General features: G+C 58.5%; 1 protein-coding gene across 1 annotated transcript; it reads left to right on the forward strand.

Moving 5' to 3' along the window:
- Window positions 1–575: 575 nt before the first annotated feature.
- Window positions 576–14,830, forward strand: C4A (complement C4A (Chido/Rodgers blood group)). Its single transcript, XM_034961790.3, has 41 exons — window positions 576–726; window positions 859–1,057; window positions 1,266–1,467; window positions 1,677–1,747; window positions 1,826–1,914; window positions 2,133–2,215; window positions 2,386–2,482; window positions 2,621–2,726; window positions 2,824–2,956; window positions 3,373–3,488; window positions 3,588–3,767; window positions 3,913–4,095; window positions 4,228–4,413; window positions 4,567–4,725; window positions 4,977–5,103; window positions 5,272–5,346; window positions 5,599–5,796; window positions 5,888–5,999; window positions 6,091–6,161; window positions 6,420–6,559; window positions 6,673–6,882; window positions 7,127–7,178; window positions 7,280–7,369; window positions 7,505–7,714; window positions 7,894–7,969; window positions 8,130–8,286; window positions 8,385–8,501; window positions 8,607–8,778; window positions 9,006–9,238; window positions 9,318–9,485; window positions 9,881–9,940; window positions 10,980–11,073; window positions 11,171–11,357; window positions 11,472–11,562; window positions 11,653–11,727; window positions 13,219–13,321; window positions 13,486–13,575; window positions 13,660–13,758; window positions 13,941–14,024; window positions 14,287–14,419; window positions 14,563–14,830. Exons 1-41 carry the CDS (start codon window positions 662–664, stop codon window positions 14,702–14,704), a joined length of 5,235 nt encoding a protein of 1,744 aa, XP_034817681.3. The 5' UTR covers window positions 576–661; the 3' UTR covers window positions 14,705–14,830.
- Window positions 14,831–14,876: the final 46 nt, after the last annotated feature.

Raw genomic sequence — 14,876 nt, forward strand, 5'->3', positions numbered from 1 at the left:
TATTTTCTGGATGTCCTTTATTTACTGTGACGTGTGTTTGGGTGCCTTGTTTAGGGGTAGAGGTGAAGTCTGAGCTTTGCCTCATTCAGAGAGGAAAGGGGTCAGGGGTTCACTCTGACGTTCAGGCCATTCTCCCTGTGGAGTGGTGAGGGTGTACCTAATCTCCTAAACCACGGAATTTCTGTTAGGGCCTAAAAAAGCAAAAGCCTAGTATAGTTCAATTTGTGTTGGAATGAAAGTAAGAGACAAGTGTCTTAGAAGCCTGTCATTGTTTTGTGAGGGCCTTTAAATATCCTGTACTCGTGGGCCATGTTGGGCCCTTGTACACCCAGGTATACATGAGCTTGTGTGCACCTATACCCTGATACAGATATACCTGGTAGGGGGAGGTGCTCAGGCACTGGAATGAGAGGAGTTAACGGGGAAGGACAGGGTTATTTCTGGGCCAAGATTCAGAGTTTCCCATGGACATCCAGGTGTCCGGGGCGCCCCCACAACGCTGGGCCCGAGGCCAGTTGCACTTCTTGGCTGTCACGTGGTTTCCCAGCTTAGCTGGGCTGGGGGAGGAGCAAGGTCCAGAGTCAACTCTGCCCCGAGCCCTAGCTTGGCCAGAAGGTAGCAGACAGACAGACGGATCTAACCTCTCTTGGATCCTCCAGCCATGAGGCTGCTCTGGGGGCTGATCTGGGCATCCAGCTTCTTCACCTTATCTCTGCAGAAGCCCAGGTCCTGGAGGCGGGATGCTGGGTGCTTGGATTGGGACAGGGCTGGCATCGGGACCCGATTCGGGAGTGAGGGAGAGCAGGGGTGGAGGTGTCAGAGCGAAGTCTGACTGCTGATCCTGTCTGTTCTCCCCAGGTTGCTCTTGTTCTCTCCTTCTGTGGTTCATCTGGGGGTCCCCCTATCGGTGGGGGTGCAGCTCCAGGATGTGCCCCGAGGACAGGTAGTGAAAGGATCAGTGTTCCTGAGAAACCCATCTCATAATAATGTCCCCTGCTCCCCAAAGGTGGACTTCACCCTTAGCTCAGAAAGAGACTTCGCACTCCTCAGTCTCCAGGTAACCAGACCCCATGCCCTCCTGCTGCTTGTGGGGGCCTCCTGCCCTGTTCCCATCTGTCTTGTAAGTGTCATCATCTTCCCACTGGCCTCCTCCCCTCCTGTCTTCCCACCCTGGCATTCTCCTTCCACGTTTCTCCCTTGGTCTCTGTCCTTTTTGGTCAGCTGTCTCTTGCTCTGTGACCCGCTCCCTCTCCCTCTCCTGACAGGTGCCCTTGAAAGATGCGAAGAGGTGTGGCCTCCATCAACTCCTCAGAGGCCCTGAGGTCCAGCTGGTGGCCCATTCGCCATGGCTAAAGGACTCTCTGTCCAGAACGACAAACATCCAGGGTATCAACCTGCTCTTCTCCTCTCGCCGGGGGCACCTCTTTTTGCAGACGGACCAGCCCATTTACAACCCTGGCCAGCGGGGTGAGTCTCAGCCCCAGGGCCTCAACCTTTAACCCTCTCCGAGCCCTCTCAGGATGAGTTTGATGCCCCCTAAGTGAGATAACCTGAAAGAAAGTGCCACACGGAAGGGGTGCTTAGGAAACATTTGTCCCCTGCTCCCTCTATGGAGTTTGACCCACCCTCCCCTTGCACATGGACCCCTGCTCACCTCTCTCCTCCTCCACTCCCAGTTCGGTACCGGGTCTTTGCTCTGGATCAGAAGATGCGCCCGAGCACTGACACCATCACAGTCACGGTGGAGGTGAGTCCCCGACCTCTGGCCTTCCTGATCCTGGCCACTGATGTGACCTCCTGCCTGTGAGCACTTCTCCCCTTGCAGAACTCTCACGGCCTCCGCGTGCGGAAGAAGGAGGTGTACATGCCCTCGTCCATCTTCCAGGATGACTTTGTGATCCCAGACATCTCAGAGTGAGCGCTCCCAATGTGGGGGCTGCCCCCAAGCTACACCACCCCAATTCCTGTTAGGCTCTCCACCTCCCACACAGAGGCACGTCCCCAGATGCCCTGACCCTCAGCCTCCTGAGCCTCTGATTAACCCCCACAGTCCTCTTCCCAGGGAAGCAGGCTGCTGGCTCTCCGTGCCCCACTGTACAGATGGGCTGAGCCCCTTCCTTGTCCATTCTCAGGCCAGGGACCTGGAAGATCTCAGCCCGATTCTCAGATGGCCTGGAATCCAACAGCAGCACCCAGTTTGAGGTGAAGAAATATGGTGAGAGCTGGAAACTGGAGGGACAGGCAGCTGCTTTCCTGAAGGAAATAAGGGTGGAAGGAGAGGTAGTGGGAGCAGCTCAGGGCAGGGAGATATGGGTGCCACAGCCCTGAGCAGAGGGGAGTCTTTGAGCTGGAGTCTGACCTGCCTATCCCTTCACCCTGGGTCAGTCCTTCCCAACTTTGAGGTGAAGATCACCCCTGGAAAGCCCTACATCCTGACGGTGCCAGGCCATCTTGATGAAATGCAGTTAGACATCCAGGCCAGGTAATACCTCCCTCCCCACCTCTGCCCACCAGCACCGGGTCCTGCTCCCTACTCAGTATGAATGGGCTCCTGCTTCCCTGCCCTCGGGCCATTATTCCCCCCAGCCCTTGGCCCACCCTCTTCTCTCTGCCACGACAGGTACATCTATGGGAAGCCAGTGCAGGGGGTGGCATATGTGCGCTTTGGGCTCCTAGATGAGGATGGTAAGAAGACTTTCTTTCGGGGGCTGGAGAGTCAGACCAAGGTAGGAAGGAGAATAGGGGCTGGGGAGGGGAAGGGGCAAGGGAGGTGAGGTGGGAGACTCAGTCTCACCCTATGTCCTGTTTCTTTCTATGCCCCAGCTGGTGAATGGACAGAGCCACATTTCCCTCTCAAAGGCAGAGTTCCAGGACGCCCTGGAGAAGCTGAATATGGGCATTACTGACCTCCAGGGGCTGCGCCTCTACGTTGCTGCAGCCATCATTGAGTCTCCAGGTGGGTGACTTTCCCTTATTGTAACCCCAGACCCTTGCCTCTGACCTCTGAGCTAACCCTCTGTCCTCCAGCACCAACACCACCCCACTTCTCACACCTCATCTCAGACTCAAAACCAGGAAACACCCAGGAGACCTGGTTTCTCTCCAACTCTGTTTCCGTGACTCGGCCCTTTTCCCTGGCTGAGTTTATTTATTTCTTTGCTCGTTCTGCTCATTCATTCACTCCTCCAGTGGACATGTGTTGTTCAATGCCCTGTGCTGGGCCTCAGCATGCACAGACAGGAATACAGCAGCCTGCGCCCTGGGAGCTCACTGTCTTGTGGGAGGGAACCACTCAAGCCACTCCCCACTTGTCCTCCTGTCTCTCTCTTCTTGGACTCTGTCCCCCACCTCTCTCTGTCCTTTGTTTTGCAGGTGGGGAGATGGAGGAGGCAGAGCTCACATCCTGGTATTTTGTGTCATCTCCCTTCTCCTTGGATCTTAGCAAGACCAAGCGACACCTTGTGCCTGGGGCCCCCTTCCTGCTGCAGGTTTCTTCCAGAGGGGAAGGATGAGTAGGGAGGATGTGGTAGTTAGGAGGGCTCAGGGTCTGACCACTCTCTTTTGCCTGCCCTCCTTTACCTGCCTAGGCCTTGGTCCGTGAGATGTCAGGCTCCCCAGCTTCTGGCATTCCTGTCAAAGTTTCTGCCACGGTGTCTTCTCCTGGATCTGTTCCTGAAGTCCAGGACATTCAGCAAAACACAGATGGGAGCGGCCAAGTCAGCATTTCCATCATTATGCCTCAGACCGTCTCAGAGCTGCAGCTCTCAGTAGGACTCCTCGGACCCCTGGGAGATGGTGGGGGAAGGGGAGGAGGGTGAGCTGGGGTCCCAAGGATCCATGGCCTGACTTGGGGGGAAGGTGGGGTACCTGGCTCTGAGCTACTACCCTATTCGCACCTGACCCCCTCTCCAGGTATCTGCAGGCTCCCCCCATCCAGCAATAGCCAGGCTCACTGTGGCAGCCCCACCTTCAGGAGGCCCCGGGTTTCTGTCTATTGAGCGGCCGGATTCTCGACCTCCTCGTGTTGGGGACACTCTGAACCTGAACTTGCGAGCCGTGGGCAGTGGGGCCACCTTTTCTCATTACTACTACATGGTGTGCATGAGCTGGGGAGTCAAGGAGGGCTGGGGTGCAGGGAAGAGCCCTCTGGGTGGGGCTGGGGGGGTTCAAGGCTGAGGCTGTCCCATGAAGAGGCAACCACTCTTGTCCCTCCCATTCTTGGCCCAGATCCTATCCCGAGGGCAGATCGTGTTCATGAATCGAGAGCCCAAGAGGACCCTGACCTCGGTCTCGGTGTTTGTGGACCATCACCTGGCACCCTCCTTCTACTTTGTGGCCTTCTACTACCATGGAGACCACCCAGTGGCCAACTCCCTGCGAGTGGATGTCCAGGCTGGGGCCTGCGAGGGCAAGGTGACCGGGGTCAGGAGAGATGGCACTTGTGCTGAGGGGGTTGAGGACAGGGTGATTGCCAACAGGGCATGGATTTAGCTTGGGGGCAGTGAGGATACGGGGACTGAAGGAAGCTCTCCCACTCTGACCGCCCCCACCTCCCGCCCCTGCCAGCTGGAGCTCAGCGTGGACGGTGCCAAGCGGTACCGGAACGGGGAGTCCGTGAAGCTCCACTTAGAAACCGACTCCCTAGCCCTGGTGGCGCTGGGAGCCTTGGACACAGCTCTGTATGCTGCAGGCAGCAAGTCCCACAAGCCCCTCAACATGGGCAAGGTTTGTCCAGACCCTCTCCACAGCTCTCTCACCCCTCCATGGCTCATCCCCCTGCTTCCCTGAGCCCTGGGCGCAGCCCCTGGATCCCACGGAGGCTCCCCACAGTCTCTTCCCCACTTGGCCCTGTGGTCTCCATCTCCTGGCTCTGTATCCTTTCCTATCCCCCCATGCGCTGCCCTCTCACCTGTGCCGAGTGCTCAGTCCTGCCCCTCAGCCACACTTGGCTCCTAGCATTCCTGCCTTTCTTGCAGGTCTTTGAAGCTATGAACAGCTATGACCTCGGCTGTGGTCCTGGGGGTGGGGACAGTGCCCTTCAGGTGTTCCAGGCAGCGGGCCTGGCCTTTTCTGATGGAGACCAGTGGACCTTATCCAGAAAGAGTGAGAACAGAGAAGGAAGGGGAGTGGGTGGCGGGAAGATAAGGAAGGAGGAAGGGGCTGAGGGGACCAGGTAGGAAGAGTCCAGGCAGGAAGGGCTGGGCAGGGGAAGGGGAGGAGGGGAGGAGGCCGAGTGCCTGACGGCTGGACTGCAGCCTTTCTCTCTACCAGGACTAAGCTGTCCCAAGGAGAAGACAACCCGGAAAAAGAGAAACGTGAACTTCCAAAAGGCGATTAATGAGAAATGTGAGTTGCGGGTGCCTAGGCAGTAGCTTGGGCTCTCCACCTGGGATCCGGGTTGGGGGTCTGCCCCTCGGCTCCTTGCTGAACCCATGTGTGGTATTTGGGGCCAGAGATCCGAATTCCGGGATTACAAGTGGAAGGTGGGCAGCTCTCTCCAGCAGCCTCTCTTATGTTGCTGGTCTCAAGGGGTCGGGGCGGGGGCTGAGGTGTATGTCCTTTTTGTCCTCTCATGCTCACCCCCACCTGGCCCTGCAGTGGGTCAGTATGCTTCCCCAACAGCCAAGCGCTGCTGCCAGGATGGGGTGACACGTCTGCCCATGATGCGTTCCTGCGAGCAGCGGGCAGCCCGCGTGCAGCAGCCGGACTGCCGGGAGCCCTTCCTGTCCTGCTGCCAATTTGCTGAGAGTCTGCGCAAGAAGAGCAGGGACAAGGGCCAGGCGGGCCTCCAACGAGGTGAGGGGCTGGGCAGGGCTAGGGCACAGGTGGCGGCGCTTGGAAAGGCAGAACGGTCCCCTCCTCACTCCCGTCCACCGTGGTCCCCCAGCCCTGGAGATCCTGCAGGAGGAGGACCTGATTGATGAGGATGACATTCCCATGCGCAGCTTCTTCCCGGAGAACTGGCTCTGGAGAGTGGAAACAGTGGACCGCTTTCAAATGTGAGAGTGTGTGCCGGCCCGGCCTTTTCTCTGTGCTGTGTCTCGGGGCCAGCCAGGGTATGATGGGCCTTCTCTGCCTTTCCCTACACAGATTGACACTGTGGCTCCCCGACTCCCTGACCACGTGGGAGATCCATGGCCTGAGCCTGTCCAAAACCAAAGGTGATGTCACCCTGTCTGGGCCTCAGGTGACCCCACTTCCATTTCCCTGTACCCCAGCTCCCTGTTCCCTTTGCTCTTAGTGTAGGAAGAGGGTCCAGTGATCTGGGGAGGTCTGTGCCAGCGTGCAGCTGGCGTGGGCCAGAGGGCAGAGGCAGACTGAGACAGAGCTGGGTCACCCCCACCCCTCCCTCCTGTGGCCCTGAAGCTTTGATGGCCCCTCTGATCTCTGCCCCTGCGCCCACGCTTCCCTTCCCTCAGGCCTATGTGTGGCCACCCCAGTCCAGCTCCGGGTGTTCCGCGAGTTCCACCTGCACCTCCGCCTGCCCATGTCTGTCCGCCGCTTTGAGCAGCTGGAGCTACGGCCTGTCCTCTATAACTACCTGGATAAAAACCTGACTGTGAGGCCCCATGGGAGCCTGAGCATACAGGAGTTGGGGGAGCCAGGGCCCAGTGAGGGGTGGGGAGGCTAACCGGGCCAGGACTCTGGCCATCCTCGTTTTCCTGCCCTCAGGTGAGCGTCCACGTGTCCCCAGTGGAGGGGCTGTGCCTGGCTGGGGGCGGAGGGCTGGCCCAGCAGGTGCTGGTGCCTGCGGGCTCTGCCCGGCCTGTTGCCTTCTCTGTGGTGCCCACGGCAGCCGCCGCTGTGTCTCTGAAGGTGGTGGCTCGAGGGTCCTTCGAATTCCCTGTGGGAGATGCGGTGTCCAAGGTTCTGCAGATTGAGGTGAATGGAGCACCCCTGAATATAAGTCCCCGGGCCCCCAGCTTTGTCCTCCACCCTCAGCACTCTCTCTGCTGGCCAGGCCAGGGGCCCAACACCCGAACCAATGCCTTGGTCTGTTCCCATCTTCTACAATTCTGATCCAACTCTGTCCCTGGAGTTGAAACTCAAAGTTCTGGGGGAGTCTGTGCTGGCAGGGCAGGCTGTAGTCCTGTGTGACCTCACAACCATGTTTTCCCTGAGACAGAAGGAAGGGGCCATCCATACAGAGGAGCTGGTCTATGAACTCAACCCCTTGGGTGAGTGACCCTCTACCTCCAGCCATTGGTTTCCTAAGTGGGTACAGGTGGTGGGGGATGTGGACAGCAGGACAGGCTGCCAACTTCCCCCATTTCCCTAGACCACCGAGGCCGGACCTTGGAAATACCTGGCAACTCTGATCCCAATATGATCCCTGATGGGGACTTTAACAGCTACGTCAGGGTTACAGGTGGGAGTGCCCTTTAGTCCCTTCCCAGTGGCCACCTTCGGATTCATGTGGGACCTGTGGATCCCTGCTTGGTCCCACTCCCCGTGAGCCTCTGACGCAGAGTCCTCAGACCTCCACCCTCTCCCTACCATGTAGCCTCAGATCCATTGGACACTTTAGGCTCTGAGGGGGCCTTGTCACCAGGAGGCGTGGCCTCCCTCTTGAGGCTTCCTCGAGGCTGTGGGGAGCAAACCATGATCTACTTGGCTCCGACACTGGCTGCTTCCCGCTACCTGGACAAGACAGAGCAGTGGAGCACACTGCCTCCCGAGACCAAGGACCACGCCGTGGATCTGATCCAGAAAGGTTCTGGGTGCAAGGGCAAGCAGGAGGGGGTCCAGGAAAGGACAGTTACTGGAAGATGCACAGCCCAGGAGGCTACAGAGGGAAAGAAAGGGGGCCCCTGATGGGGATGGGGAGCATGGCCTTGGGCTCAAACAGCAGAAGGGTGAGTGTCACCTGAGCGGCCACCTCTCCTCTCCAAGGCTACATGCGGATCCAGCAATTTCGGAAGGCAGATGGTTCCTATGCGGCTTGGTTGTCACGGGACAGCAGCACCTGGTGAGCTTGGGAGAGTGGTTCCAGGGTTCTGAGGGGGTCAGAGCTGGGGCAGGGGTGGGACAGAGCTGGTACGATGGGAGGGTGGATAACCAGGCACCTGGGGGCGTGGGCATAATGAGAAGCAAGTCCTTATCCCCAACCCTCCTTTCCTCCCCTCCAGGCTCACAGCCTTTGTGTTGAAGGTCCTGAGTTTGGCCCAGGAGCAGGTAGGAGGCTCACCTGAGAAACTGCAGGAGACATCTAACTGGCTTCTGTCCCAGCAGCAGGCTGACGGCTCGTTCCAGGACCTCTGTCCAGTGTTAGACAGGAGCATGCAGGTGCGGGCATGCTGAGGCTGGCCCGAGAAGCGCCTGTCGGAGGACTCTCTTTGCCCCTTCCCCCTCCTGTTTGACATCTTCTTTTCTCCCCTTACTAGGGGGGTTTGGTGGGCAATGATGAGACTGTGGCACTCACAGCCTTTGTGACCATCGCCCTTCATCATGGGCTGGCCGTCTTCCAGGATGAGGGTGCAGAGCCATTGAAGCAGAGAGTGGTAAGTTCAGTGGCGTTTCTGCCCTCTGCTGGCCCCCAGCTCTCTCCCTTTTTCCTCAGGAACCCAGGGGTCCAGGCCCCAGACCCTCCTCCCGTTTTCTTCCAGGAAGCCTCCATCTCAAAGGCAAACTCATTTTTGGGGGAGAAAGCAAGTGCTGGGCACCTGGGTGCCCACGCAGCCGCCATCACGGCCTATGCCCTGACACTGACCAAGGCCCCTGCGGACCTGCGGGGTGTTGCCCACAACAACCTCATGGCAATGGCCCAGGAGACTGGAGGTGAGGGGTGAGGGGCTCTGGCAGTGAGCCTGAGGCCCAGGGGACCTTAGGATCCCTGAGTGTGCCCAGAGGGAGGGGCTGGATGAAGACTCAGAGGAGGAATGAAGTTATAAGCAGGGGTGGGTTGGGGGAGACTCAGGAGAGCCCAGCAGGGGGTGGCTAAGGGCCAGGGGACCAGGCTCTTCTCCCTGCCTTCCTGTTTACTCGTGGTCTCCCTTCACTTCCAGATAACCTGTACTGGGGCTCAGTCACTGGTTCTCAGAGCAATGCCGTGTCGCCCACCCCGGCTCCTCGCAACCCATCCGACCCCATGCCCCAGGCCCCAGCCCTGTGGATTGAAACCACAGCCTACGCCCTGCTGCACCTCCTGCTTCACGAGGGCAAAGCAGAGATGGCAGACCAGGCTGCGGCCTGGCTCACCCGTCAGGGCAGCTTCCAAGGGGGATTCCGCAGTACCCAAGTAGGGGCCGTCCCCGGGCTCTGGGGGTGGGTAGTCCTCAGACCAAGGGCTTGCTTGAGTCCTGGCTCAACCTCCCTAGGACACGGTGATTGCCCTGGATGCCCTGTCTGCCTACTGGATTGCCTCCCACACCACTGAGGAGAGGGGTCTCAATGTGACTCTCAGCTCCACAGGCCGGAATGGGTTCAAGTCCCACGCGCTGCAGCTGAACAACCGCCAGATTCGCGGCCTGGAGGAGGAGCTGCAGGTGAACCACTCCCTGGTGAACCACTCCCTCGCCTGGGTAGCCAGGACACCTGGGCCTCGTGGCCAGGCCAGAAGCCGTCCCCACCCTCCCACCCGTGGCATCCCCGCAGCACTTCTTCCTGGGGTCTTCGGGGGAAGACTGACTTCCTGGCTGTGTGACCTGGAGCTCTGAGCTTCAGTTTTGTCACTTGTAGAGTAACATACACAGAGTTCACCCTACAGGGTCGTTAGAAGGCTGAAGTGAGATAATTCACGTGCTGGTATAAACTTTGTGGAAATGTGAGGTGGGGAGAGGAGGTGGGGCTGTTTTGAGGAAGGAGATAAGTTTATTGGAGCCTCAAAAACAGGTTTGCTTGTGCCCTTCTAACATCGCCTTCCCTTTTCTGTTGCTGAAAGTTTTCCTTGGGCAGCAAGATCAATGTGAAGGTGGGAGGAAACAGCAAAGGAACCCTGAAGGTGAGGGCCAGGGAAGGGGCGGGGCCAGGCACTGGTGGAGGAGAGGGTGTGGAGTGAGAGGCCTGTGGGCAGAGGCGCATGGTCCGGGGAAGGAGGCAGACACCTCAGGGTTGGTGTCCCGTGCTTCCGTCCTGGGTGTTTTTCCCCCTGCTTGCTCTCCCCATCTCTGGGTACCTGTTGTTTCCTTTACCCACCTCAGTGCTGGTGGCTCCGAATCCCACTCCTCAGCCCAGGCCTCTTCCCTGAACCATGGGCCCCACTTGTCCCACTCCCACAGCACCTCAGACGAGGCATGTCCCAAAGCCCTTCTTCATTCTGTGTCTCTTGTCTGGCTGGTGGGAGCCCCTCCCAGCCAGGAGCCCAGCCACTACTCTAGAGGCCATGTTAGTGGCCCCTCTCCCAAGCCTGTCCTTATGTCCCTAGTGACTCCTCCTCTGCTCCCCTGCTGCCTGTGGCCCTTGGTGCTGCATCCTAGATTCTGTGCTGAGACGGCCTTCTCCCTACCTGGAATTTCTCTCTACCTCCTGTCTCCCCTGTCTGATCCACTGTCCACACGGCAGTGACACTGACCTTCCAAAAGCCCCAGCCAGATCAGCCTTGGGGAAAAGTCACTCCCCGCTGCCCACGGCTCAGATGGCTGGGCCTCTGCCCACCTCTCCGGCCAGACAGCTCTCCTTGTCTACACAGATCCCCTTGCCTTTCCTGTCCTTCCCTGCTTCTTGGCCCACAGGACAAGCTGTTTCTTCTCCTTCAAGCGTTGGCCAGAAGCCTTTCCTGAGCTTTTCAGTCCAGCCTCTTCCCAGCACAGTCTAGAGTGTTGGCCTCTGGGGGCAGGCCCCTGCTTCTTTACCTCTCTGTCTCGCCTGACACCTGTGGCGAATGTGGTGCCACTCGTGTGTGTGGACTGTGCAGTGACGGGGAGGAAAAGGGGCTGAAGGCCTCAAATCCCGTAGCCCGGGGAGATGCCCTTAGGTATGGCACCAGAGAGGTCTGTGGCCTCACATGTCCCACGTCCTCTCCCTGCCCCTTGCTGAGCCAGGTCCTTCGTACCTACAATGTCCTGGACATGAAGAACACGACCTGCCAGGACCTACAGATAGAAGTGACAGTCAAAGGCCACGTCGAGTACACGAGTGAGTGTGGGGGTTGGGAGGCCTTGGGGCCAGGCAGGGGCTGGCGCAGGGAGCCGGGTGGCCATCCCAGCCCTCCTCACAATGCTTCCCTGTGCAGTGGAAGCAAACGAGGACTATGAGGACTATGAGTACGATGAGCTTCCAGCCAAGGATGACCCAGATGCCCCTCTGCAGCCCGTGACACCCCTGCAGCTGTTTGAGGGTCGGAGGAACCGCCGCAGGAGGGAGGCGCCCAAGGTGGTGGAGGAGCAGGAGTCCAGGGTGCACTACACTGTGTGCATCTGGTGGGCGCCGGGAGCTGCCCTGGGCCAGGGGAGGGAGGGCAGGACCCAGGCTGGGGCTGGGCTTCTGGAGCCCGCGCAGGCAGAACCTGGACGACAGCTCACACGTCTCCACAGGCGGAACGGCAAGGTGGGGCTGTCTGGCATGGCCATCGCGGACGTCACCCTCCTGAGTGGATTCCACGCCCTGCGTGCTGACCTGGAGAAGGTGTGGTCAGCCACCCAGGGCAACCCCCTCTGTCCCAGGTACTGAGCCCTGTCATGTGCAGGGCCTGTGACCAACTCCCCTTTTCCACAGCTGACCTCCCTCTCTGACCGTTACGTGAGTCACTTTGAGACCGAGGGGCCCCACGTCCTGCTGTATTTTGACTCGGTGAGTGGGGAGAGATGAGGCAGGAAGGGACTCGATGGCACCGGGTTTACTGAGTATGCGTTAGGAGGTTTCTCAGGAGTCAGCTGTGTCAGCGGCTGGTGCTCTTGAGAATTTGTGATGTCATCAGAGAGAAGGACAAGAATGTGAGCCCGTGAGACACAGCAGAGTAAGGGGCAGACCTGCAGGCGGTAGGGACCGATGCCAGTCAGCGGGGACCCTCAGGGCTTGAGAGGGAGTCTTTCCTAATGCTGGTTTTATTCAGCTTGAGGGGCTGCCTTTGTTTTTTTGTTGAACTTCCTATCTTTTTTTTAATATTAAAGCGTATTTTCCTTTACAAAGTGATGGTGGCCATAGATGATAGTTGTATTTGTCTTTTCACGACCTTATTTGGCTAAAATAGTTATCAACCCTCTTACGGCCCTCAAAACATTTTTATTTGTTTATTTAGTAAAGACAGGGTCTCGCTCTGTTGCCCAGGCTGGTCTTGAACTCCCGGCCTCAAGCGATCCTCTGGCCTAGGCCTTTCAAAGTACCGGATTTACAGGCCAGAGCCACCATGCCCGGCCTTCAAAAAAAGTTTTGGAACATTTACTGTAACCTCTGGGAGAAAATGTGAGAAAGGTGTGGTGGCTGTCATTAGCCAGCTGTTTGTAGGTCAGGGAGACCCCTACCCAGTGTGTGCAGAGGGGCCAGCCCCCATCAGCTGGGGAAGCCTGGCTGACACATCTGGGTTGAACACAATAGAAAACACAGAGCCAGCAAGATTCCCGGATAAGGAGCTGACGGTGCAGCAGCCTAGCTCAGGAGGGACACTGGCACGGCACCGTGTGGACTGGGCCCGCGTGGGCATGAGGAGGGGTCAGGCCTGGGACCTGAGTCGGGGGGTCAGGCAGGATGACAGGACCTGCTGTTAGGTTGTGGCAAATAAAGGAGGACCCAGTTGTATCCCTGACAAAGATGAGGCCGTGAGGAGGGCGAGTGGGTTTGGGGGCAGGCAGAGTGCCTTGGAGAACTTACAGGTCCTGCCACAATCCTAATGCAAGGATGGAGCTGCAAGTTCAGTTTGGGAATCATCAGCCTGGACTGGTTTGGTGGAAGCCAGGGAGTGGTTGAGACCCCCACAGGGGAGCTCTGAGGAAGGAAGTTCAGAAGGAGGGAATGTAAGAAATGACCAGGTCAGAACCAAGGGTGGTCCAGAAGCTAACCCTTAGCTTAGGGACAGTTTCACAGAGAACACGTCCATGATGCAAGACTCTGCTGAGGGCCTGGAGCAGTGAAGACTGGGGCAAGGTCACCCTCTGGGAAGTGAAGTCACCAGAGACCTTGCGGAGCAGCTTCGAGAGTTCTCTGAGTAGGAAGGTAACAGAATGTGAAGGACACTGGAGAGAAGGCCAATAGGAAGCAAACAAAAACAGGCCAAGGAAACCCAGTACAGGGGGCTGCAGGGCCCAGGGAGTGGGTCCCTCATCTCTCCTCCCCACACTTGGCCAGGTCCCCACCTCCCGGGAGTGCGTGGGCTTTGAGGCTGTGCAGGAAGTGCCGGTGGGGCTGGTGCAGCCGGCAAGCGCAACCCTGTACGACTACTACAACCCCGGTGAGCACTGCAGGACACCCTGAGATTCAGGAGAACTTTGGCATAGGTGCCCTCCTATGGGACAGTGGACACCGGGTAGTGAGGGGGCAGAGAGCCCTGGGGCTCCCTGGGACTGAGGAGGCAGAATGGAGGGGCCTGTGCCCTAACTCCTCTCTGTTCTCCAGAGCGCAGATGTTCTGTGTTTTACGGGGCACCAAGTAAGAGCAGACTCTTGGCCACCTTGTGTTCTGCTGAAGTCTGCCAGTGTGCTGAGGGTGAGACTGAGGGCCTGGGGCGGGGCAGTGGAGGCGGGATGGCCGGGGCCCCCCCACACTGTCTGATGGGTTCCCCAACTTCAGGGAAGTGCCCTCGCCAGCGTCGCGCCCTGGAGCGGGGTCTGCAGGACGAGGATGGCTACAGGATGAAGTTTGCCTGCTACTACCCCCGTGTGGAGTACGGTCAGTCTTCCCACCGAGGCCCTGGCCTGACCCTCCCTCGGGGACCGGCTGTTTTGGTCTCTCTGGGTGTAGCCTGCTCCTCTTACAGGTCATGCACGCAGCCTGTTTGCTCTGACACCAACTTCCTACCCTCTCAGCCTCAAAGTAACTCACCTTTCCCCCTTCTCCTCACCCCCTCTTAGGCTTCCAGGTTAAGGTTCTCCGAGAAGACAGCAGAGCTGCTTTCCGCCTCTTTGAGACCAAGATCACCCAAGTCCTGCACTTCAGTATGAAGCGAACCGGAGAGGCGGGCAGGGCTGGGGGGAGACAGGGAGGCTGAGGTGTGGCCGAGGACCTGACCATCTGGAAGTGTGAAAATCCCCTTGGGCTGTCAGAAGCCTTGGGCTTGGCCATAAATAGGGAGGCAGTGGCACCTCTCCATGGGGGTGGCAAAGGTGGAATGAGAGGATCTACACAGAGTCTCCAGCCTGGGCTCACCCTGCACCTTCTCTTCCCCTCTGACCACTTTTGCGCACGTCATCCCCGCAGCCAAGGATGTCAAGGCCACTGCTAATCAGATGCGCAACTTCCTGGTTCGAGCCTCCTGCCGCCTTCGCTTGGAACCTGGGAAAGAATATTTGATCATGGGTCTGGATGGGGCCACCTATGACCTCGAGGGACAGTGAGTCATCTGGTCCCCTCAGTCTCTTGTCCTCCCCATGCCTCCCCACCTAGGCCTTGCCCCTCAGAAGCCAGATGCCTGTGCTCTCCGTTTCCACCTGCCATCCTCCCGAGCCCTGCTGACTGCCCCTTTGCCCCCTGCAGCCCCCAGTACCTGCTGGACTCGAATAGCTGGATCGAGGAGATGCCCTCTGAACGCCTGTGCCGTAGCACCCGCCAGCGGGCAGCCTGCGCCCAGCTCAACGACTTCCTCCAGGAGTATGGCACTCAGGGGTGCCAGGTGTGAGGGCTGCCCTCCCACCTCCCCTGGGAGGAACCTGAGCCTGGGAACCATGAAGCTGGAAGCACTGCTGTGTCCGCTTTCCTGAACACAGCCTGCGACCAGAGCATATTAAAGACTTTTGGCAGCAAAGTGTCAGTGTTGGCAGCGAAGTGTCAGTGTGTGTTGCTAGGGCTGA

The sequence above is a fragment of the Pan paniscus genome, chromosome 5 (assembly GCF_029289425.2).
Source record: "Pan paniscus chromosome 5, NHGRI_mPanPan1-v2.0_pri, whole genome shotgun sequence".
NCBI classification, from domain to species: domain Eukaryota; kingdom Metazoa; phylum Chordata; class Mammalia; order Primates; family Hominidae; genus Pan; species Pan paniscus.